The sequence below is a fragment of the Salvia miltiorrhiza genome, chromosome 2, assembly GCF_028751815.1.
Source record: "Salvia miltiorrhiza cultivar Shanhuang (shh) chromosome 2, IMPLAD_Smil_shh, whole genome shotgun sequence".
NCBI lineage: Eukaryota > Viridiplantae > Streptophyta > Magnoliopsida > Lamiales > Lamiaceae > Salvia > Salvia miltiorrhiza.
The window spans coordinates 70,723,432-70,747,671 of NC_080388.1; the positions used below are offsets into that span (position 1 = coordinate 70,723,432).

General features: G+C 37.8%; 2 protein-coding genes across 3 annotated transcripts; both read left to right on the plus strand.

The window, feature by feature from the left end:
• The first annotated feature begins 2,039 nt into the window (after positions 1–2,039).
• LOC131008858 (formin-like protein 20) lies at positions 2,040–12,743 on the plus strand. Of its 2 annotated transcripts, XM_057935953.1 has the most exons (17): positions 2,045–3,064; positions 3,664–4,370; positions 4,499–4,720; positions 4,799–7,746; positions 8,115–8,235; positions 8,431–8,502; positions 8,993–9,091; positions 9,203–9,244; positions 9,396–9,476; positions 9,573–9,623; positions 9,708–9,789; positions 9,937–10,031; positions 10,503–10,574; positions 10,884–11,000; positions 11,079–11,147; positions 11,232–11,298; positions 11,715–12,743. In XM_057935953.1, the coding sequence occupies exons 1-17, from the start codon at positions 2,992–2,994 to the stop codon at positions 11,843–11,845; spliced, it is 5,049 nt and encodes a 1,682-aa protein (XP_057791936.1). In that variant the 5' UTR covers positions 2,045–2,991; the 3' UTR covers positions 11,846–12,743. The 2 variants fall into 2 exon arrangements, 1 of the variants encoding a protein (XP_057791936.1); XR_009096358.1 differs by lacking the exons at positions 11,079–11,147; positions 11,232–11,298; positions 11,715–12,743 and having other exon boundaries at positions 2,040–3,064; positions 9,937–10,026.
• Positions 12,744–21,872: 9,129 nt separating this feature from the next.
• On the plus strand, positions 21,873–23,433 carry LOC131008859 (uncharacterized). Its single transcript, XM_057935954.1, has one exon. It carries the CDS (start codon positions 22,155–22,157, stop codon positions 23,085–23,087), a length of 933 nt encoding a protein of 310 aa, XP_057791937.1. The 5' UTR covers positions 21,873–22,154; the 3' UTR covers positions 23,088–23,433.
• The last annotated feature ends 807 nt before the right edge of the window (positions 23,434–24,240 follow it).

A 24,240-nucleotide genomic window follows, 5' to 3' on the forward strand; every position in this document is an offset into this window, starting at 1 on the left:
TATGTCCCACTATTGTTGGCTACTTTCTAAAAATGGAAACATTTAATTTAATTAAGCTCAATTAATTAGTAATTTAATTTAAACTTTTTGCCTAAACCTAAACACTCTCTCTTCTCTCTCTCCCCTTTCGTCTCTCCCTCACTCTCAAGTCTGGCGACACACACACGTCGCCTACCAACTCCAAAAATCCGACAGCTTCCTTCTCTGGCGAGGGTCACCATCGACGACAACCTTCTCCCCATCTCATTCTCACCCTTTACCCCGCTCTCTTTCTTCTGTTGTCGCATTCTCCCCTCCTCTAGTCAGACAGCAATAGCCCCACAGCCGTTGCCACTGCCGCTGCCTCTGCCTCTCATCTCCTCTATTACTCTCCATCGACAGCAGCGCCGACTCCCTCGACCCATAGCAGCGGCGGCTTCGATTCCGTCAAGAGGGTGGTTCGAAACCCTGCGGCTGCCAAACCCTAGATCTAAGGGGGACACGATTTGGGGGTGGTCCTCCCTTCTCTCTTATTCTCCGGCGGGATCTGGTTATTTGATTTTGGGATGTCGTGGTTGTGGGTTTCTGGTTTTGGGGTCTAGTTTTGGTGAAAATTGGATTGAGGAAATTGGAACAGGGGCGACGTCTGACTGGAGAAGATGGAGCTGGCCGGTGCACCTTGTGGGTGTCTGGTTTAGGGCCTCCGCCGCCGCCTCTGAAATTTTCGGCGAGGTCGGTCGGCTTCGTCCCCACGGTTCCCTTCCTCAACTCTCTCTCTCACCTCTTTGATTTTGGGGGAAATTTTGAATTTTGGGATTTGGAAAGATGAGATTTTTAGGATTTGGAGATTGAGTGGAGATTGGCGGTGGTGAGGGTGGTGGTTGTTAGCAGATTTGAGGAAGGCGACGGTGGTGAGGGTGGTGCCCTTGAATCTAAAGGTGGCGGCGACGAGAATGGAGAAAATGGTGAGAGTGTGTTCTGGTTTAAGGGTGAGGGTGGCTGATTCCGACGACTTCATCGGAGGTGAGGTGGCTGATTTCGCCAGAGGTGAGGGTGGCTGATGGCGGCGATTTCGCCGGAGGAGAGAGGTGGTGGATGAAGAAGAAAGTGAAAGGAGGAAGAAAGTCTCTTAATTAATTCATTAATTTTGGTGGGCTACACTCAATTAAAACATAACACTCAAATTTTTAATCTCCGTGTCGAAAAGAATGTGGCCAACAATATTGGACGGATGGAGTCTTAGGTATGGAGAGATAATATATTGTCAAAAGGTTGAGGTGTCAAATGGGCTGGGTCAGGCCAGCCCGGCTCAGTCCACTAGGCTTTTGAATTATACCGGGTCGAGCCGGGCCGACCCAAAATATGATCGGGCCTTAAAATAACAAGCCCAAACGGACCCTATCAGGCCACCAGGCGGTCGGACCAAACCCGCCCAATAATTTTTTTCTCTTAAATTCTATACTCCCTCCGTCCCAATATTGTTGGCCACATTTCCTTTTTAGTTTGTCCCACTATTGTTGGCCACTTTCCTAAAATGGAAATATTTATCACATTCAATCTCTTACTTTATCACATTATCTCTCCTACTTTATCACTTTATTACATTCTCTCTCCTACTTTATCACATTCTCTCTCCTACTTTATCATTTTATTACCTTCTCTCTCATACTTTATCACCTTCTCTCTCCTACTTTATTACTTTTATACTATATTACCCACACACTTAAAATACTAATCTACAACTCCTTAATTCCCGTGCCGAAACTAAATGTGGCCAACAATATTGGGACGGAGGGAGTATTTTTTTGATATAAAAATGATTAAAAAAAAATAAAATCGATTAAATTAACTAATATCAAATCAAATAATCAATTCACAAATATAATTAAAGGTAAAATAAAAATATTACATCATATTATTGTAGGTCAAAAATGAAGTACTTTCCACATGCTTCTTTTGAAGCAGTAATAATAAATTTCCCCTAAGCATGAAGCCAAAAATGACCTTTTGGTATTAATGAGTATAGTATTAAAGTATACAATATATTCTTCCCAAGTAGGGCCATGCTACGAAATGGCAATCTAGAAAAAAATTAATTAAAAGCAAAAAAACAAAAAAAAAGAATAAACAATAAAAAAACAATAACGGAAATCGGAGTGGCTTTGAATCTCTGTCAGGGTCAGGCGTATCCACCTGATGAAGCTTCTTCCCCATATGCAGACAACTCCATGATCTCTCTCTCTCTGCATGTATCTATCCCTGCATTAATCTTTTTTTTATTTTTTCTTTTTTTCAAAAACTTCCTGTAATAAATTGATCGGAAAAAGTGGGGTTAACAAAAATCCAATCGCCATCGAGAAATAATTTTCCTATCATTTCTAATTTCTTTTCCCCTTACCTCAAACCCTAAACTTAGAATTAATCGGAGCTTCTTCCCCAAATGCAGACAACTGCATGATTTCTCTTTCTCTCTCCTCTCTCCTCTCTCTCCCTGCATGCATCTATCCATTTTCATTAATTGATCGAAAAAGTGGGGTTAACAAAATCCAATCTCAATCGGGAAATAATTTTTTTTCCCTCTCATTTCTAATTTCTTTTCCCCTTACCTGAAACACTTAAACTTAGAATTAATCATTTCTCTACTGTCTCACTTGCTTCATAAATCCTCTATCTCGAAGAATTAATTCATTTTCCTTTGTTGATTGAGCTCAATTTATCCAACATTGCAACAGTTTACTGTTGGATTGCTGTTCGAGGGGTCAAAACCTTAGCTGAAATCGCTGGTTCTTGCTTACATATTGATCTCGGTTTGTGTAAATTGTTGCTGGGGGACGAATTCAGACCGCATTATGGCGGTAATTGGCGCGGCAGTGAATATGTGATCGCATTATGGTGCTAATCAGTGAATTATGGAGATCTTTTCGTTAATTGTGATTGGCAAGAATAGAATCGAGAGATTGGATTGGGAAAAGGAGTTTTGGATCCAATCAGGGATAAGACAGCGCCACTAGAATGGCGCTGTTCAGAAGGTTCTTCTACCGGAAGCCGCCGGATCGACTTCTGGAAATCTCTGAGAGGGTCTATGGTATGCTTCGAGCTGGTTTTTCTTGCATTTTAATGGCATTGTAGTTGATGATTTTGTTCTATGGTTAATGTAGTGTAGGCTATGAGGCCAAGCTTGTGCAAAATCCTTGCTCGAGGATAGAATGATAAAGTTGTAACTTAAGACTATTTGTGGTAGTAACATGTTGCTGAATAGTTTTGAGCTTGGTGATTCGAGTTGATCCTGCCTTTCCTGTCAAGATATAGGTGTAAACTGCGCGACATATTGTTATACGGTGCAACAAGTTGTTAGGATATTTAGGCAGCTTGACAACGTTGTATTATTGTGAAGTGCTAGCAAAGTTTGCCCTACTTTGGTTTTTTTGTTTTGTTTTGGTATTATTTGAAAATGAGGGATTGCATGACATGGTTAATCAATTTGATCGTGGAGGACAACCAAATGAACTTTTCCTTCTTTATGACATTTTCTTTGTTGAACTGCAAACTTTGATGGGATCTCACATTTTGCATGTTAGAAGCAGTTCGCAAATTTGTGCTTTTGCAATGTTTGCTATTACTATGATGATGTGAATTGTGAATAACAACTATATGATGAAGCCGTTTGTTTTGTTCTGAATGCAGTGTTTGATTGCTGCTTCTCCACTCATGTGCTTGATGAGGATGAGTACAGGACATACTTGAATGGGATTGTAGCTCAGCTACAAAATCACTACCCTGATGCTGCTTTCATGGTTTTCAATTTCAAAGAAGGGGACGGTAGGAGCATATTATCTGATCTGTTAGCTCAGTATGATATGACAGTCATGGATTACCCTCAGCAGTATGAAAGGTGTCCACTGTTACCTATGGAGATGATCAACCACTTCTTGCGATCAAGTGAGAACTGGTTGACGGTTGAGGGCCAGCATAATATACTTTTAATGCTTTGTGAAAGGGGGGGATGGCCTGTGCTTGCATTTATGCTAGCTGGCCTTCTTCTTTACAGGAAACAATACACTGGTGAGCAGAAGACTCTTGAAATGGTATACAAACAAGCTCCCCGGGACCTTCTTTCTCTTTTGACTCCTTTGAATCCACAGCCATCTCAGCTCAGGTATCTTCAGTATATCAGTAGAAGAGATTCTCGGTTGGATTGGCCATCATCAGATCCGCCTCTGGCCTTGGATTACATGATACTCCGAGCCCTTCCTCTATATGATGATGGACAAGGATGTCGACCAATAGTAAGAGTATATGGTCATGAATCTTCTTCCAGATTGTCCAATATAAGTACAAAGCTCTTGTTTTCATCTTCTAAAGTGACAAAAGATATACCTTACTATCGAAAGGTAATGGCATGTTACTAAAATTTCAAGTTAAATTAGAATTGGCTACAACAATTATTTGCTTTAATGATCTCTTGGGTATGCTAGGCTTGATGGTTGATGATAATGGTGATAATGATCTGTGGGTGCAGGAAGAGTGTGCTCTAGTAACAATAGATATCCATTGCTGTGTTCAAGGAGATGTTGTTCTTGAATGCATCCATTTGGGGGATGATCTAGTAAGTGAGAAAATGATTTTTCGAATTATGTTCCACACTGAATTTGTCCGGTCAAATGTTTTGATGCTAGCCCGCAACGAGGTAGATGTTCTTTGGGATGCAAAGGACCTTATCTCGAGGGAATTCAAAGCAGAGGTAAGATTTTGTATTGCTTGTTCCAAATTCCTCAGTCTCTGGTACCTTACTGGTTGAAAACCTACTTCTCTGTATCAGGTACACTTCTCAGATGCGGATTCTCTCCCGCCTATCATCACCACACAAGTTGTGAGCGAAGATGACGAAGATGACAGTGAAACAGAAGTTGCCACTCCTGATGAATTTTTTGAGGCGGATGAGATCTTTAGCAGTTTTGTTGAAGCACAGGATGGTAAGGTGGAATCTGATCGCCATCCAATTAAAGTTAGTGCCCAGGTTGATGAAGCCATGGTTGGTGAAGCCGTGGTTGGTGAAGCCGTGGTTGACGAAGCCCGGGTTCATGAAGCCATAGTTGACAAAACCCAGGTTGATGAAGGTCGTCATCACATTCCCTTGGAGGATGAGCCGGAACAACAAGCATTTCAAGAGTGTGCTATAGATGAGGCCAGTAGCAGTTATGGTAGCCCGGTGGACCCTATTAGTAACTCGTTGCAGAATGGGGAAGTCCAACTAGAGTCGAGGTATGTGTTTTCTGAGGTAGTCAACGATGCAGAAACCTTATCTGAGAATGATGGTGTGCACAACAAGTCTGAAGAAGAGGACAATAAACAAAGAGAAGAGGTGCATATACTGATGAAAAATGAAGAGGAAGGTTCAAACCAAAAGTTAGGTGCTGATGATTATGAGCACGAGGGCCTTTCAACTGCCCATATGAAACAGCCGGTGCACAGATCAAGATCTGATGCAGATGTAGTTGTTACCAGTAAGGAAAGTAAGCTGCAAGATTCGCCTCTGGCCAGACGGGCTAAGTCAAATGCTGCGTCGAGGGGGATACCTTCTAACAAAGGTTCTTACTCGAATTCAATGCATGTACTGTATCCTCGGTCAAGACATAACAGTGCTCCAGCATTAATAGCTCTTGGCAATGATTCTGTATCTGGATTTAAAAAAAAGACCCAATCTGCTCCTGCATCCTACACTGCTTCTCCATTGTCTTCGAACTCATCAGCAGCCGAAGAGGCTGCTCCCCCAACTTCTTCCTCAAAAGCACAGGTCATACAAGAGCCCAACAAACGTAAACCAGTGGAGCTGCATGCCGTATCAGTAAAACCCGCCTCTCGTCCTCCATCGGATGCACCTCCTCCCTCACAATCAGTATCAGTAAAACCCGCTTTACCACCTACATCAATTCCTCATGTCAAAGAACAGAGTTTGCCGCTTCTGCCTCCACCTCCACCTCCACCTGTATCTCTGCCTCTACCTCCTATGCCAAGGAAGCTTCCGCCTCTGCCTCCGCCTCAGCTCACGCCTACTCCCACTGCGACGCCTGTGCCTCCTCCGCTGCCTCCATCTCAGCCCACGCCTGCTCCCACTGCGACTCCTGTGCCTCCGCCGCCGCCTCCATCTCAGCCCAAAACCACTCCTACTCCTCCGCCTCCGCCTCCGCCTCAGCCCACAACCACTCCTACGCCTGTGCCTCCACCTCCATCTCAACCCACGCCCACTCCTACAGCTGTGCCTCCACCTCCACCTCCACCTCCGCCTCCATCTCAGCCCACGACCACTCCTATGCCTGTTCCTCCGCCTCCTCCTTCATCTCAGTCCACGCCCATTCTCACGCCTCCGTCTCCACCTGCGCTTCCATCTCAGCCGACGCCCACTCCCACGTCTCCACCTCAGCCTCCATCTCAGCCCACACCCACTCCCTCACCACCACCTCCGCCTCCATCTCAGCCCATACCCACTTCCACACCTCCACCACCTCCACCTCCTCCTGTTCCATCTACTGATACAGGTACTTATTCATTGCCGCCACCAGCCCCACCTGCACAGTCGTCGCCGTTATCTTTCCAGAATGCAGCTGTTCAGTTATTATCTTCTTCTATCCCTCAGCCTTCAACTCCCCCACCTTCGTCTGTAAATTCTAGCTTAGCCATAAATTTGCAAGGAAACCCAATTCCTCCACCTGCACCCGTACCTCCTAGCTCGTCCAGTGTGGAGAATACTAGTACTGTTATCCCACCACCCCCTCCACCTCCGCCACCCCCTTGGTGTACCGTGGTTCTAGTATTATCAAATTCTTCAACTTCAGGTCCATTCCCATTTTCTTTGCACGCTGCTTATCCATCACTACCTCCTAATCAGGGAGTTTATTATTTCCCTCAGTCTCTATCTCAGCTGAGTGGTGCTACACCAACAACATCAATACCTCCTGGTATTCCAGGATTTTCACAACCCCTTGCTTTGTTTGGAACACCTACTACACCTTTTCCATCTCCTCTGAGTGGTGTTACACTAACTCAACCTCCACCTCCTGCTAATGATCCTCCCCCTGCAAAGAATGATGCTTCTCAACCACCCCCACCACCTGTTTGTAAAACAGCACCTCCACCACCACCTCCTCCTCCTCCACCTCTATCCTCTTCCTTTTCAGAAACATCACCTCCGCCAACATCCTGTGCTCCACCACCACCACCACCAACGCCCCCACCGCCTCCTCCTTGTGCTGGTGCACCTCCTCCACCCCCTCCGCCTGTTGGAGGAGCACCACCTCCCCCACCCCCTCCGCCTTTTGGAGGAGCTCCACCTCCACCACCCCCTCCGCCTTTCGGGGGAGCTCCACCTCCACCACCCCCTCCGCCAGGAGGAGGAGGAGGACCACCTCCGCCACCCCCTCCGCCTGGAGGAGGAGGAGGACCACCTCCTCCACCCCCTCCGCCTGGAGGAGCACCACCTCCGCCTCCTCCACCTGGAGGAGCCCCACCTCCACCACCTCCTCCTGGAGGTGGTGCACCAGGTCCGCCACCGCCACCAGGTCCACCAGGAGGAGGTCCACCACCGCCACCAGGTCCACGAGGAGGTCCACCACCCCCACCTGGAGCAGGTAGAGGGATGGGTGCTGGTAGGGGGCAGGCACGCCCTGCAGTGAAAAAGTCCAATTTAAAGCCACTTCATTGGAGCAAGGTGACCCGGGCACTAAAAGGAAGCTTGTGGGAAGAATTGCAGAAACAAGGAACCCCTCAAGTGTATTACTCTTCCTCTCTTTGTTAAATTATTTTATGTTAGACATGGTCCACTGATTGTATTGTTCTGTAGCTTTGCTCAAATTCTTATACAGAATCAATTTAGTAATCATCAAATGTGCATGCCTTTTAATGAACTTATTTCGTTCTTTATTTCTTAAAGTTACTAATATCCAGCCCTCTAATTCTAGTCCATAAGAAAATGCCATAATCTATATGAAGTATGCCTGTTGCTTTGTTTTGAATGCTTATACTGCATGAATTAAATAGTATCATCTATGTGCATGGAGTTTTTAATGAATTTGTTATTTATTTCCCTTTGTAGCTTCTTGATTCCTTGAAGTTACTGATTTCTTGCCCTCTAATTCTAGTGCACCAGAATTTGATGCGTCAGAACTTGAGACTCTTTTCTGTGCAACAGCCCCGGTTAAAGATAAAGGCAAAGGTGGAGGCAAGAAGGCTGCTTCAGCTAAGCCTACCAAAGTCCAGCTGGTAATGTAATTTTGTATTTCTTATATATATTATTTGGGAATCTAATGCAACTTTTTCAAAATTTCTCAGAAACTATAGAACAATGAAATACAAGCTGATATATACTTGTCACATTGTGATCATTTAGTTTGCCTTGTTAGTGGGTAAACAAGAAACAAAATTTTTCTTATTCTATGATTTCATGTCATTGTGTAGATTGACCTAAAGAGGGCCTATAACGTTGAAATCATGCTTACAAAAGTGAAAATGCCACTTCCTGATATGATGGTAAGCTAAACTAGTGCATCTTTTCTGTCAATTGTTTGTTTTTTACATTTGTTCCTTGTCTTCTCTCTCTTTCTATTATTTTACAATTACAACTGATTATTGTAGGCATATCATTTGGTCTTGGTTTTTTTTCTTCATCTGCATATTCCTCATGAGAAAATTGGGAAAATAATTTTGTGCAAACTCATCTAACAGAATGAATGAGAGCTTGTTAGTAGTGGGGAAAATTGGCTATGCTAGTAATGTTACTTACTGACCAAGATAGGCTCGATCTTATGTAAATGAAGAATGCTTATAATAATACTGCATGTGTGGCCTTTCTTTCTTCACAAATGTGCATCAGTTAATTACATAATTGATATTTTCAAAACAAAATTTGTTTTATGGCTTGGCTAGGAAATTTTGTGTGACAGCTATTTAAAGCTTTTATTATATAGTTGTTATTTGTTTTCAGTTTTCTTTTGATATCATGGATGGTTTGCTTTCACAGACCGCAGCACTTTCACTGGATGACACAGTTCTGGATGCTGATCAAGTAGAAAATCTTATTAAGTTTTGTCCAAAAAAGGAAGAGATGGAGCTTCTCAAGGTGAATTTCAAAAGACAAAATGACATTTGCTCAATTATATATGTAGTAAATTTGTAATAACTGTGATCAAAGAAGCTGTCACTTTAATTGATTCAGCATTATTTCTTTTAGACGTACACAGGTGATCCAGAGATGTTGGGGAAGTGTGAACAGGTCCGATCACTATTATACTATTTTATTTCTTTTGGTGCTCCTTTTCTGATGAAATGTGGGCATGTCACATATGAACAAAGTTTTTTTCCAATTAAATCACATAATTTTTCTGCATGGGTTCTTTTTGTTTGAGACATTTTTCATGTTTTAGTTTTTCCTAGAGCTGATGAAGGCACCTCGAGTGGAAGCTAAATTAAGGGTTTTCCTTTTCAAGATTCAATTCAACTCTCAGGTTTGACTGATGTAAAATTTCTGAGAATTACTTAATAATATGTGCAAATTTTCCAACTTTTTCTTCTATTTTATTTTTATCTTTTTGTGCTCCCAGCTTTCTGATTTCAAAAAAAGCTTGGTTGTTGTAAACTCCGCCTGTGAAGAGGTAAACAGATGGAATCTTGTGAGTTTATGATGCCCTGTTGTTTTCGTTACTTAGAATAAATTTGACAACTTCCTCATGCTTCAGGTCCGGAACTCCACCAAACTGAGAGAAATTTTGTCGAAAATATTAGTTCTTGGAAATACATTGAATGAGGGAACTGCCAGAGGTATATATGGACTTAGTAAAATTTTGTTTAAATTTTGCCAAGCAGTAAATTTAGGACATAGGAGTAAGTTTCTCCTGAGCTTAATTATTCAATTTTAATTTCGCTAATATGTGCCAGAATCAAGAAAACTTCCTCTGTCATATTCAGGTGCTGCCGTCGGATACAAACTGGATAGCCTTTTGAAACTGACGGATACACGTTCGAGCACTAGCAGGATGACACTTATGCATTATCTTTGTAAGGTATCTGCTCATACCATTTTTGACTTATTCTTCCGTCTGTTTAATCTCATTATTGGACTAAGAAGAATTACTTTTTTACAAGAAATCTATACCTAACCGTCCGGCAAGAAATCTCTTTACTAGTTGCTTTGGTATTTCTATATGCTTTAGTTGTTCAAATGTGTCATAATAATATTCGCAATTAGTGCACTTGGATCTGATTATAATTTTTGTATTTTGTGTTTCTAGCTTTGTGATCTTGTAAACTAGCTTATTTCTAAAGATAACCTTATTGGAATAAGTTAACAGTTTTTTTTAGTAGGCAGCTTTAGCGTTTGAGGTTTGAGGCATTGTAAATTTAGATTTTCTTCAGTCAGTGCATTTTCAATTCCTTTCTTTTGATATGGATGTTAGCTGTAAAATACATTACACCAATTAGAAGTGAAAATATTCAAGATATCTTATTGTCGTCCTACTGTTTTTTGTATGCAGGCCCTTGGCTCTAAGAATCCAGATCTTTTAGACTTTTACAAAGATCTTCCTAACCTGGAAGCTTCCACCAAGGTTCTTATCTCACTTACACTACAAGATGATACTCCCTCCATCCCATTAGTCCCATTGCTTTTGGGCACAGAGATTAAGGAATGTGTAATTACTAATTAGTAGATAAAGTGAGTTGGTGGAAAGAGAAAAATATATTGGGATTTGTAAAAGCAGTTAACTAGTGTTTTAATTATTTGTCAAAAAAGGAATGAGACATCTATAATGGGACATCCCATTATGGAAAGTGGGACATTTGTAATGGGGAGGAGGGAGTAGTTAAATTGAGTTATGTAGATAGCCTTGAATTGAAAATGACTTCCCTTTCCGCAGATTCAACTAAAATCGCTGGCAGATGAAATGACATCTATCTCCAAGGGTTTAGAGAAGGTGAAGCAGGAATTGGATGCTTCGGAACATGATGGTCCTGTCTCCGAAGTTTTTCACAGGGTACAAATCCTAAAGCATCTTGTACATGCTTGACACAATCATAGAGATATTCAATCTTCATGTTGCTGTGTTTGGCAGACGTTGAAGGAATTTGTTGGTGCTGCTGAGAGTGAAGTGACCTCTGTAATGAACACATATTCTGTTGCGGTAAAATTTCACCTTTATTATCTTGTATACACACATGATTTTATTTCCTTTGTTAATGGGGTTGGGTTATTCACCGTTTGGTAGGGTAAAAATGCTGAAGCAGTGGCTATGTACTTCGGTGAAGATCCTAACCGAACCCCTCTCGAGCAAGGTAACTTGAAAATCACCTCTTCTTTCTTTCTTTCTGGGAAAATATACGAAAATTCCCCAGCATCTAACGTTTTCCCAAAAACATCCCAACGTTTAAACAGTAACATTTTGGTAGCAAACCTTTGAACAATGTAATGTCAATTTCTCGGGCTCTGAAAGTCAGCATGTCGCGACGGAGAGTACATGGATAAATCAGCAGTATTCTTAACCCTAAATACACATCTGACCGGTTTTCCAAGCTCGAGAAAAAATTAAACTGAGGACATTTTTGTTACACTGTTCAAAGGTTGGGTTCCAAAATGTTACGTTTAGGACATTTTTCAGAAAATTGTTAAGCATTGGGACATATTTTCCTTTTATTTTCTTGTGCGACATTCACATTTCAGACTGCTGAGCCGTGTGTTTTATTGTATCCAGTCACTGCAACCCTCTCGAACTTCGTGAAGCTATTCCAGACAGCCTGTGAAGAAAACATCAAGCAGGCTGAAGCAGACAAGAAGAAAGCTCAGAAGGAAGCTGAAGCTGCAGAGAATGCGTCCAAGGCTTGAATATTAACAAAGAAAAGAAGAGAACAATTGGAGCACAGCCCATGCTGGATCAACCAGCAATGCGCCTCCGGAAATGGAGTCGGAGCGGTGCAGTCGAGGCTTTGCAAAACCTCAAGGTCTGCAAATGGGGCGGTTACGAGAGTGCCAACGGCTCTTTCCGGCTGCTTTGGATGACGCAGGCAGCTGATACGCTAGTCTCGGGGCTGTACTTATTGGAGGAGGGCTTATTCACAAACCAATTCATCAGAGGCAGGGGCCGGAGCTGGGGGAGGCTCGAGCACCCCCCATCAATGTTTTTTGTGTGGGTATCATCTTAACCTTATAAATTTATTTCTTTCCGGAAAATTTCGGCTTCAGCACCCTGGTAGCCGAAACTTTTTCGACTTTAGCTCCCCTCGAAGCTATATTTCTGGCCCCGCCACTGATCGGAGGTATGTTCGGCCCTCTTATCTATCTCGAGATAAATGTTCAGCACGGGTTGGATTGATCGGGGCCGATTGAGCTCTCGCGTCCGTCTGGAAGCAGAGCCCGATCGGTTTTTGTAAATCCGACCCGTGTTCCCACATCAGCTACATGAGGATATCCTGGAACTATAAAGCAGATTGCTGATACGAAAATGTTTCATGTACAGAGCACTAACCCTCTAGTTAGAGATTAACACTGATTCTTTGTTGTAGCATAGAAAATGGTAGGGTTCCATCCTTCTAGAAGGAAGAGAACCTTCCAAGAAATTTTGTTGTACAGCAGTAAAGCTAAGGGATAGAGTGGATATAGAAAATAGGCTGCGGTAGTCAACTATAGATATAGTCAGTTTTTTACAGGAAGTGTTAGGTATTCCTTTGTTTTTACTATAGAATATATCAATTCATTCATTAATGAAAAAGCATTTGTTTTTCAACCTCTGCAATTGCACTTTTATACTCTTGTGTCTGTGTACGAAGATTACTTGGATACTAGTTTTTTGAGGGGATTATAGTTAGACTTGTCCATTCTTACACCATTCGTGCCCTTTCTTTTTTTAATTTTAGGATAAACAAATATTTAAAAATATTGTGTGACAGTGTTTGGCTTCAAACATTAACCATTTTATTATTAATTCAACATATGCACAAAAATAATGCCTTTTTTTTATGTCGGATACTATCATTTTACGTCATTAATCGTAATCAGAGGTGGATTCGCGATTTAATGTTAGGGTGGGTTGAATTTGTTGAACGACGTCAGAAAACATTTACACGCCCCCTAAGCAATTTTTTTTTAGCATTCCGTACACTTCATTTTCATGCATTTTTTTAACAATCACTTAATATAATAGATAATTGTTCGCAATTCAATTAATTTAACATCAAGTAGATTGAAAGCATATAAAGACATACTTTTATGCATTTAAAAAAAATGTTTCATCTTCTAAACAAATAAACTAATCTTCATTATTAATAATTCGTAATTTTACTTTAAACTTGAGAATTGACTCAAATTCAACATTAAAAATTAAATAAGAAAGAAAAAAATAGGATAAAAATAACATAAATGTAACAAATCAATGTACAATATTAAACAAGTAATATGGATAGTTGGATACTATAAACAATGTATTATATTTTTTTCTTGTATTTCTTATTTATATACATATATATAGATATAGATATACAGAATAAAATAAAATTATATATCTATAATTTTTATTAAAAAAAACTCAAAAATTGGAAGGGGGCTTCAGCCCCCCTACCCCTCTCTGGATCCGCCATTGATCGTAATGCACAACGTGTACCACTAATACTCGCTCACAATTTATGTACTAGTACTAGTATTTTCAAATTTATTAAATACAACAGTGAGATTCTTTATTTAAAATCATAATTGAATTGGACACACGAGATCCTCTATTCAAAAGGAGGTAGTTCTTTATATGGAAGGTTTCGGTTTGGCTGAACATGAGATTCTCTATTTTAAAGGAGGTAGTCCTTTCTATATATAGTAGGTTTCGCCTTGACTGAGCATAGCTTTGTTGTTGTATAAATGGATTTTAAATGTTGGTCAATTAAATAGTCTCGAGAAATCTTGTCCAGAGGTGGAAGACACGTACTTTAAAGCTAAAATAAAACAAAATCAGATATCTTTAGATCGTTTATATAGAAATTTGTAGCAAAATCAGGCGAGAAGCGAATAAAATCTCCATTTTAGTCATAGAAGATCGCAACTCCTTTTATTATGAACAAATTAATTCAAGAAAAAAGGAGAATGAATATGAGCTACAATATTTGCATTGAGACATTTTTTTCGAACATGATTCTATTGAAACATTGAGTACTTTTTTGTAATTATATTTGCATTGAGACATTCTCGTTGATTTACTTAAATATTGGGGTAATAATGGATATTTACCCTTTGTAAATTAAAGTTTCAAATTTTTGTTCATTCTGTTAATATTGAGGAAATGTTCACCTAAATAACATGAAATCTATATGTCCCAATTGTACCTTTCCTCATTATTGGAGGTTTTCATCATTGGAAGGCAGCAAAGTAATGTATGTTTATATGAAATCTCCCAATTCAAGAAGGTCGTGCATTATGATATTTACACTATCGAATATTGACATGAATCAAACAAGAGACGAAACTTTATTTACCAGATTCCAATCACAATGATTCGTGATTTAACAAGACAAAACATATCATTCTTAGCATGGCCCAAGATTCGACTTTCTTATAGCATCATCATCATATACATACAAATGAATGCCTTTCATATCACATGCTTTAATTTGGGATTACTTAGACTAGTGCTTCTTCTGTGACAGCAAAGGTGCAAAATAATTATTGCATGTGACATGGGGTACATTTAGGGTCATCGAAGATGCCTCAATGCCTATTCAAATACTTATCCATTTTTTTAAGGGCGGATCCATAATTTGATATCAGAGGGTTGAAAAAGTATATTTCGTGACTTTAAGCCATTACGCATTTATACTGACTCGATGTTGGCTGCGAGAGTTATGGCTAATCCGGAGGAGGAAGCTGATTTTCTACCGAAAGATATACTTGATATCATTATTACTGCTCGAGATAGTATTCTTATCGGTGTTTTTCATATGTATAGGCTAATCCAGAGTTATGGCTTATAGTTTGAAAAAGTGCTAAATTCTCTATTAAAGTTCATTTGAATTTAGCTACGATCGAAATAGTTGACTACAATAATGTATAAATTTGAGCTGTTTTTGCACACTTATTTGTCATGGTCCAATGTAGCATCCAAGTGGAGAGAGGGGAAGGCAAACTACTAAATAATTTACACTCGGATTCTGATTTTTTTGCACACTTTATTTGTCATGGTCCAATATACAGTCAACTTAAGTTCTGTATCACAGATAGTGGATTTTTTTCCCTTCTTATACGGCAAACTACTAAATAATTTATACTCGGATTTTTTGTTACGTTATACTCCCTCCGTCCCACTCCAATAGGCTCACTTCTTTTGGGCACGGAGATTAAGAAAACTTACTTTTTAGTAGAAAAGTGGTAGTAAAGTGGTGTGGTCCACACCAATTAAGTACAACTTTTTTACCCAAAAAGGAAAATGAACCTATTGGAGTGGGACGGAGGGAGTATAATTTAAAAAATGTTTCAATAAAAATATATATAGTATATGGAGAAGTTAGCTATCTCTTGGAGAAAAGATTAATATTCAAGCAGCATTAACAAGAACCTGTAAAATAATGGGATTCAATTTAAATTATATGCCAATTAGTTAATTATATCAAAATCAATTTTCATTTTTTTGTATTTTAATTAATATGTAAAATAATTATGTCTATTTCAAAGCATCGCCAATAAAATAAAATAAATAAACTATCGAGGTTTGTTACATTGATCAACTATCGACATTGACATAATTATTTGTCACTTCAAAGCATCGCCAGAATATAAAGTAAATAAATAATTAAAAATATACTAATATATATGTCTATTTCAAAGGGAGAAAAGTGAATCTAAAAGTTGACTTCTACATTATAAAATATAAATATATCAAAATCATAGACTAGTAGAATTAAATATCACTCGCTCCAAGTAATCAGTTACCAACTTCATAATTATATATGTGACAAATAAGATATGCAATTATCCCAAATTAGTATAAAACATTTTTTACTCAACCCTTGGCCAGAAGAGTCAGCCATTTTAGTTATTTATTTTTATCTTTCTTTCCTTCGATGCATAATTCCATAAATACAAAAACAAGTACAATGATAAATCAATGTTCTAAAAAAAACGTGAAGAAATTGATGACTTACCAAGGGCATTAATAAATCAATAAGACTGTGTTTGGCTCTAATTAAGTATAATTTGTTCGTTTGAAAAAATTGTTCTCTCTATTATATTTATTCCTTTTTTCAAAACAATGTTCCTTGCTGAATATATAGAATAATACAATTGAATTTCGGCTCTATCTAAAAGAAATAATAATCGAAAGCTTAGGGAAGTACTTCCTCCGTCCCATGACCATGACCTAGTTCTTTTCGGTACGGTAATTAAGAAATTGGTATTTTGTGTGTTAAGTGTGGTAGGTGAAAAAATGAAAAGATGAATAAATGGTAAATTTTTTGCCAAAAAATGAAACAAGTCAAGTTTCGCGGGTTGACGGACCAAAAAAGAAACTGAGTCATGCTTCGTGGGACGGAGGGAGTAATATTCGATCCAATATATATATTCGAATTATCAACATCGATCATTATTCAATTATTATATATGGTCATGATGTATAAAATCATTCAGAGGTATACAGTATTATTTCACTAGCTAGTTGGCTGGATAATCCAAATTTTGTTTGCTATTTTATGTCTTGGCTTTTCTCCTGCACAAACAAAAATGAGTTGTCAACTCCAATATTATGCATGGTAGAACTTTTCTCGATTTTGTGTTATAAGTTATAACCAAAAAAAGCAATAACGCAATGTGGTTTTGATGAAAATGTCGTTAAATTTATATAGGTGAAAATGTCAAGCGTAAAATTTGATTATCAATTGGACTTTTCGGTGTCGCAAACGAGTTGAAGTTATGAACTTATGATCAAAACAATTTTTCAAATTTGAATAATGTAATTTTTTTTTTTTGATCAGGAAAGAAGGAAACTAATATAAACCAATGGAAAAACGTTCGGTACCAGCAGTACCAGAGAAAACAAAAACAACACAGGGCCTCAAAGAGAGGGAAAAAGAAGGAAACAAGGGAAAGGAACGAAAAACAACATCACTCCGTCCAACTTGCTTGCTCCAGCCATGATCGGAAGTCCGAAGAGTAGATTTTCAGTTTAAAGACATTCTTCCAGCTCCACATCATTGTCTTAATCTCGACAATCAGCTTATCCTTACTCCAAGAGCCATTGTTGAAGATACACTCGTTCCTCGTTTTCCAAATACACCACACTATAAACTTAAATTATCGTATTTTCCCTAATTAAATGATATGAAAGTCACCGTGTCATTGTTAAGGCTAACCAAAAAAAATGTCATTGTTAATTTATTGGCTAATCTCCCTTATATTTGTGCTAGCCAACATCATTAATATATTTAATTATGAGTAAATAAATTAAATTTAAAACCAATAAATTGTAACTGGATTTAGGACATATGCACACAAAATTCTTGCCAACGTTATATTTATATAGGCCATGGGAACATTTTCAGATAGAGACCTTCCAGATCTTGTAGTACCATATATTGTTTGAAAATCTTATAACAAAAGTTTTATGTAATAATCTCATTGAATATTGGAGTAATATAAATTCGAAAAAAGTTATACTAATAATTAAATTTCATTGCGCTTGGACAATGAGTCTATTTTAAGCCATCCAATAAGTACTCGCTTTAATTTAAACTTGAAGCAATGCATGAAAACTCCTGCCTTAATTCCTAAGCTCTCTTACCTTTTATGATGTAACATTACTTGTTCTAAAATTCTTCATCCAAAGATGGAGTATATATTATATGTGCATATATGCACATATATATGAAATTGTTAGGCTACAAACCTCTTTTAAAATATAAATTAGGCAATCATGAATTTTATGTGAAATATATATGAATTCGATGTGAAAATATATGAATTTAAAAATTAAAATTGCCGCTCTTTATAAAGATTTGAATTAAGGACCATGAATTCATCCAACAAAGTGATGAATCATTCGTAGATCTTCATGATCGAAAGATTAAAAATTATTTGTCTAATAAAAAGTCTAAACATTTTCATAATTCATATTTTAAAATATTTTTTTTATTTTAACTCATCCTTATATATACGTAATTAGGTGTAATGTATGTTAAATCATTGTACCTAACTGTATTATATGCCTTTTCATTAGCTGACAGACAACTCATAGTTTATATATCATCACGGATAAGGTGGTGTCGTTTATTTTATCCAATTTCGATGCCTTTTAAGTCACATAGGATTCGAGAGCAGTTAGCAAACTTTTTTGGCGATATCTAATTTTATCATGTATTTCATTGCATTAATATATAGTATCTTAAATATCATACGAGTATTAAACATCAAATTATATTCGTTTTATAAAAAATATTTCAAACCATAAATATCTCGAACTATAAGAAATATTTTTAAAAACCCCAAAATTAGATTTGTATCAAATATATTTTTTACTATTTCTCGATTTTCGAAATCATGACGTGGCTCGCCAGATGCTACCGTATAATTTATATTTTATTATTTTAAATGATATGATGTCGTTGTATGCCATATCATTTAAAAAAATTGTAAAGAAAATCGACGAAGAAATTGCGATGAACACAAAAGATTTACGTGGTTCGGGCTGAAACCCTACATCCACGGGACCAAGAAAGGGAGCTTCTATTATTGATTCGCGAACTGAGAATTTTACAAGGTGTTACAAGTGTTTTGGCTGGTGTTTCTACAATAGACACCCAATTGCTCATTATATAGCAAGCTTTGAAAAATAACGAGCTGTAAACAACCATCAAAGAAACCGTTATGCAAAACAGTTAGCTCTGCAAAAGAAACTTTGACTCTGTCTCTGAAGTGTTGACTCTGCCTTGGCAACTCTGACTCTGATATGCCTCGGCTCTGACTCTGGCAGCAGAGCGATCTCTCTGCTCTACCAGCAGCGCGATTTCTCTGCTCTGGCAACAGTGATTCCTCTGCTCTGGCAGAAGACCGATTCCTCTGGCGAAAGCAGCGGCGCGGTCTCTCTGCTCTGGCAACTTCACCAGAGTAAACTTTACAACTCCAGAGTATACAAACTGGATTATAAGCTTACGAAATCATAGACAACAAAAACAATCTCGTTTTGTGTCACGCCAGTTGATTCAAATTGCATTGAAGGTCAGTTTATTCAACGTCAATTTAATGTTTTTTATAAATGATATGACATGAAACAACGTGATTCTGTGTCATGTCATTTATAAAAATAAAATATAAATTATACGATGGTATTCGGCGAGCCAAATCATGATTCTCGGGACCGAAATATGAACGCTGGACATTTTTTATACAAACTTAATAGTTTAGGATTTTAAAAACATCTCTTATAGTTCAAAACATTTTTTATAAGTAAAGCACATATAATTTGGAGTTTACCTTTGTACAGGGGCGGGGCTAACCTACGGAAGGTCCGGTGCGAAATTTAAAATCGGGCCCTTTTTATAGCTAAAAATGTATCAAAAATATAAAACAAAAAATATATATATTATCGAGCGATAGTTTTTAGGGATGGAATTTAAAGTACCCACTTTGGTTAGTTATCTTACAAAATTACCCACCCATATAAGATGTCTTATAAAACTACCCACTTTGCAATTGATGGTGATAGGTTTGCATCGTTTTCCGTAAAAGTTCTTACACTTTTCTTACACAAGTACACTTGTGTAAGAAAATGTGTAAGAGATGTAGTTAAATATGACTCTAAATCTGAGGAAATGGCATTATTTGTAACCCTAAATGCCTTAAGTTCGAAAAAATAAAGACAGGTATTCATGTTATTAAACATGTATAAGAAAGTTGAAAAAAAATTAAATGTAGCGTATTATGAAACAAGTTTTTTTTTGAAGCTAATACAACAATTACCCGCCTGTTAATCGTAGCCGTTAGACGTAGCCGGCTGGAAATGGATCCCAGCGGCTACTGTGACCGGCTAGGATTAACAGGCGGGTAAATACTTAATTAGCTTTAAAAAAAATTCTAGTTTCATAATAATCTTGATTTAAAATTTTTAAACAGACCTAATTTTTATTATTATTATAAACTTAAAGGGTGATTGGACAATTCACGGGTACAATGCAGCTTTATAGGGGGCAATCTCTTTGCAGTAAATTCACGAGAAGGAAATTGACAAAATAAACTCAATAAGTCTAAATTTATATAATTGAATATGAATTAATATTGTAACACATAAAATAAAATTTAAATAAAAACTCTAAATTAAGGTATTCGTGTTATAATATAATATTACTAAGAGGGCTCAAAAATTCACTATTATGTATATTATGCAACAAAAAAATATTATGAAACAAATGGATTAATTAGCCGCCGGAAGTTCATAGCCGCTGACCAGTAGCCGTGTATATTTTGGACCGCCGGCTACTGTTCACGGCTATGAATTTCCGGCGGCTAATTGTTTTTTTAGAGCTAAAATATTTTTGTGTTTACATTTCAGGAGTTTCAAGTGTTTTCTTCAAAAATAGCCTATTATTTTATGTGTTTACTGTATTATTTTGTGTTCAATCAAATCATGCATAAAGTGAGTATTTTTACCCCACTATAATCCAATTTTTTGCAGATTCAGTATCTCTCATATTTGACATCAATGTATACTTCTTGTAATATAAAAAAAATAAAATTAAAAATTTAAATAAAAACTCTAAATTAAGGTATTCGTGTTATAATATAATATTACTAAGAGGGCTCAAAAATTCACTATTATGTATATTATGCAACAAAAAAATATTATAAAACAAATGGAGTAATTAGCCGCCGGAAGTTCATAGCCGCTGACCAGTAGCCGTGTATAGTTTGGACCGCCGGCTACTGTTCACGGCGATGAATTTCCGGCGGCTAATTGTTTCATTGGTTTCTAAATATTTTTTTGTTGCATAATACACATAATAGTGAAATTTTTAGTCCTCTTACTAATGTTTTTATAACGCAAACGTAAGCTAATTTTTTTATAAATTTTCAAACATACAGTATACATTAGATTGTGAAAGTGACGTGAGTTGGGCAATTATTGTCTCTTCATCACATTTTTAACTTGTGAAATTGACGTGAGTTAGACATTTTACAAAAACCGAAGCATGTCAGGTCTGCTTTTCCAAAAAACCAAGCATGTCGGCTTTGACTTTTTAGACTTTGGCTTGGGTGGGTACTTTTGTAAGACAAGTTATAAAAGTGGGTACTTTCGCCTATTCACAGTAGTTTTTATTATTATTATTATTATTATTTTATTACACAATAAGCATGTAAAAACTAAAACATTTACTTGAGAAGTGTTGCTCTCCTTGTAAATTTTGAAACAAAATCACTAATAACACTTTGATCATCAATTTCACACGCCACTTAATGAAGGAAAGGAGCCCCAAAGCAATAAAAATATAAAATTATAACTAAACAAAATCACTAATAACACTTTCATCATCAATTTCACACACCACTTAATGAAGGAAAAGGGCCCAAAGCAATAAAAATGTAAAATTGTAACTCTCAAGAATCGAACCTACATCAACAAGATTTCATATAACTTGAAGAGAGCATCTTTCCACTGAACTAGTTAATAAAGTTATTCATTTATCAATTATTTAAGTATATATAAATATATAGACCTATATATAATCGGGGGCCCTCAATTTTTCGGGGCCCTGTGCGGTCGCCCAGCCCGCACACCCTCAGAACCGCCACTGCCTTTGTATCAAAGTATATAATTAATGGAAATTTTAGAAAATGATTAAAGTTAAAAAAAAATTATTTTCAATCCATTTCCAATGATGATGTTAAAAATAGGAGATGCAAACATGATATTGGCGCGATCCCTTGGAGCGGGGGACCGGAGATCACAAGGACACATATAAAAACAGCACAAACTAAGAAGAATTGATGAAAACGAAGGTGAGACAACTCCATCTATGCTGTCTTTTTCTTCTTGGTATCTCCTCTCTCTCTCTCTCTTGTAGTCTTTTAGCTGTTGGCCAATCCAATTTCACCCATAAACACCAAACATCAACAATCAAATTCAATTAAGCCAACACAAATCACAATCTCTAATCAAAATCCCCCACATCAAAAAATGGCAAAAACAAGCACAAACATCATGAGAAGATCAATCTTCACCTTCCTCAAAAACTACCAACACTTGACCTCCACCCCCATCCTCCTCCTCCTCCCCTTCGCCGTCTGCGGCCTCCTCGCCCCGCCCCTCGTCTCCTCCTCGCGCCTCCTCCCGCTAGTCCACGGCCGCCTCACCTCCCTCTTCCTCGCCGCAGGCTTCCCTCCATCCTCACCCCTCCTCAACATCCTCAACCTCAAGCTCTCCCAAACCACCCTCGCCTCCCTCCTCGTCTCCCCCTTGTCGTGCTCGTCTCTCCTCCTCGCCAAAGCCGCCGTGGTCGGGACCCTGCACCACAACACCAGCAATCCATCACAGCTCTACAAACCACTCCTCATCACCCAACTATGCAACTCACTACTCATCCTTGCAGCAAATGCCACATGCTTCTTCCTCCTAGCCATCTTCTTCATCTGCCTCGACATTCTAGGCCTCTCGTCCCCCTCGTCCCTCCTCTTCTCGGCCGTTGGAGCCATCCTCTGCTCCATCATCCTTGCCCACGCGTACATCATCTGCAACCTGGCCTTGGCCTCGTCTGCAATGGAGAAGCGCGGTGGCCTCATGCCCATCATCGAGGCGTGCCTCGTGATCAAGGGGAGAAGTGCAACTGCATTGTCTCTGGCTCTGCCTATCAACCTGGCCTTGGCCGCCATTGAAGCCCTCTTCGAATACAGAGTTGTTGGAGCCTATAATAATCAAGCCCTAAACCGGCCAGCCATTATTCTTCTTGAGGGAATGCTCATCGCCTACTTGTATGCTATGACGCTAAATCTCGATACAGTTGTAGGCTGCTTGTTTTGGAGAAGCTTCAAAACAGATCACCATATTGGTCACGATCAAGATTTCTCTTACACGATCGAAATCTATGAGTTCTATGCCAAAGAAAAGGTTTAAAGGCTTGCTTTCTTGAATCATTTTTTCACAGTGATCAAATGGGGATTCTTGAATACAATCATCTTCAAGAAACAGAGGAATCTTGATTGTCTGAAGATGAGACAAGGGAAAAGAGGGAAATTTTAGCATTCATTTTTTCAAATATTTGATTGGTTCCCTTGATTCATTCTTTGCCAAAAACTTCATTGTTTTTCCCAAATGGGAATGTGGCAGATTGCAGAGATATATATAGTCGAGAATTACTAAGCTAAGATTATGTAGAGCATCTCCAACGACACTCCAAATTAGCGCTCTCCTCTGCTTTGCAGGGGAGTACTGTTTATCACGATACTCACATTTATTTTTTGGTTTTCCATTTATTTTCTTGTTTTATTTCTTTTATTTTCATATGATACTATTATTTATCTTGTTTTAATTGTAGAATTAGTTTTTTTTTTTTTTTTACTTTTAAATGTTTTTTATGATATTAGTTCTAGTTATTAATATATTTTAAATTGATTCTAAATAGATGTTTAGTTTCATTGTATTATCATTTATTCTTGATAATAACATAAAACTACAAAATTATAAAAGACATTATATAAAATTCTAAAATTGCAACAACGTAAAATACAATAATATAAAATTGCGATATAATAATAAAATTACAACAACATAAAAATATTGTAACATAAAATTACAAGAAATAGAAATACAATAATATTAAATTAACAATGCATTCAATAGTTGTTAGATCCAAGATCACTTTCAAATTCTCTAACATCACTTCCAGATCCTCCAAAACCTTAAAATTCATCCCTAAACATATTGAAAGCATCACTTGAACCTTAACCGTCTTGGTCTTCTTAATATGATTCATCCTAAAAAAAATTACAATTATTATGTAATACTCCCTCGTCCCAATTCAATAGACCACAAAGACTTAGGCACGTAGATTAAGAAAGGAATAGTTTATTATAAAATAGAAGTGAGTCATTTTTAATGGGACGGAGATAGTAATAATTAGATAAAAAATAATAATTTAAAAGATAGAAAACTCAAAATAAAATATTCCATTGTAAAGTGAAATGTTGAGTTAATTGTTAGAAATTGATAAGGAGTAATATATGCGGAGCAGAGGAATGAACGCGGACAAAGGACTCGCTAGGGTCAG

Coding starts and splice junctions, on each gene's coding strand:
- LOC131008858 (XM_057935953.1), top strand. CDS start 2,992: ATGGCGCTGTTCAGAAGGTTCTTCTACCGGAAGCCGCCGGATCGACTT. Junction 9,245..9,395: donor TGTTGGGGAAGTGTGAACAG/GTCCGATCACTA, acceptor TTCATGTTTTAG/TTTTTCCTAGAGCTGATGAA. Junction 10,575..10,883: donor ACCTGGAAGCTTCCACCAAG/GTTCTTATCTCA, acceptor CCCTTTCCGCAG/ATTCAACTAAAATCGCTGGC.
- LOC131008859 (XM_057935954.1), top strand. CDS start 22,155: ATGGCAAAAACAAGCACAAACATCATGAGAAGATCAATCTTCACCTTC.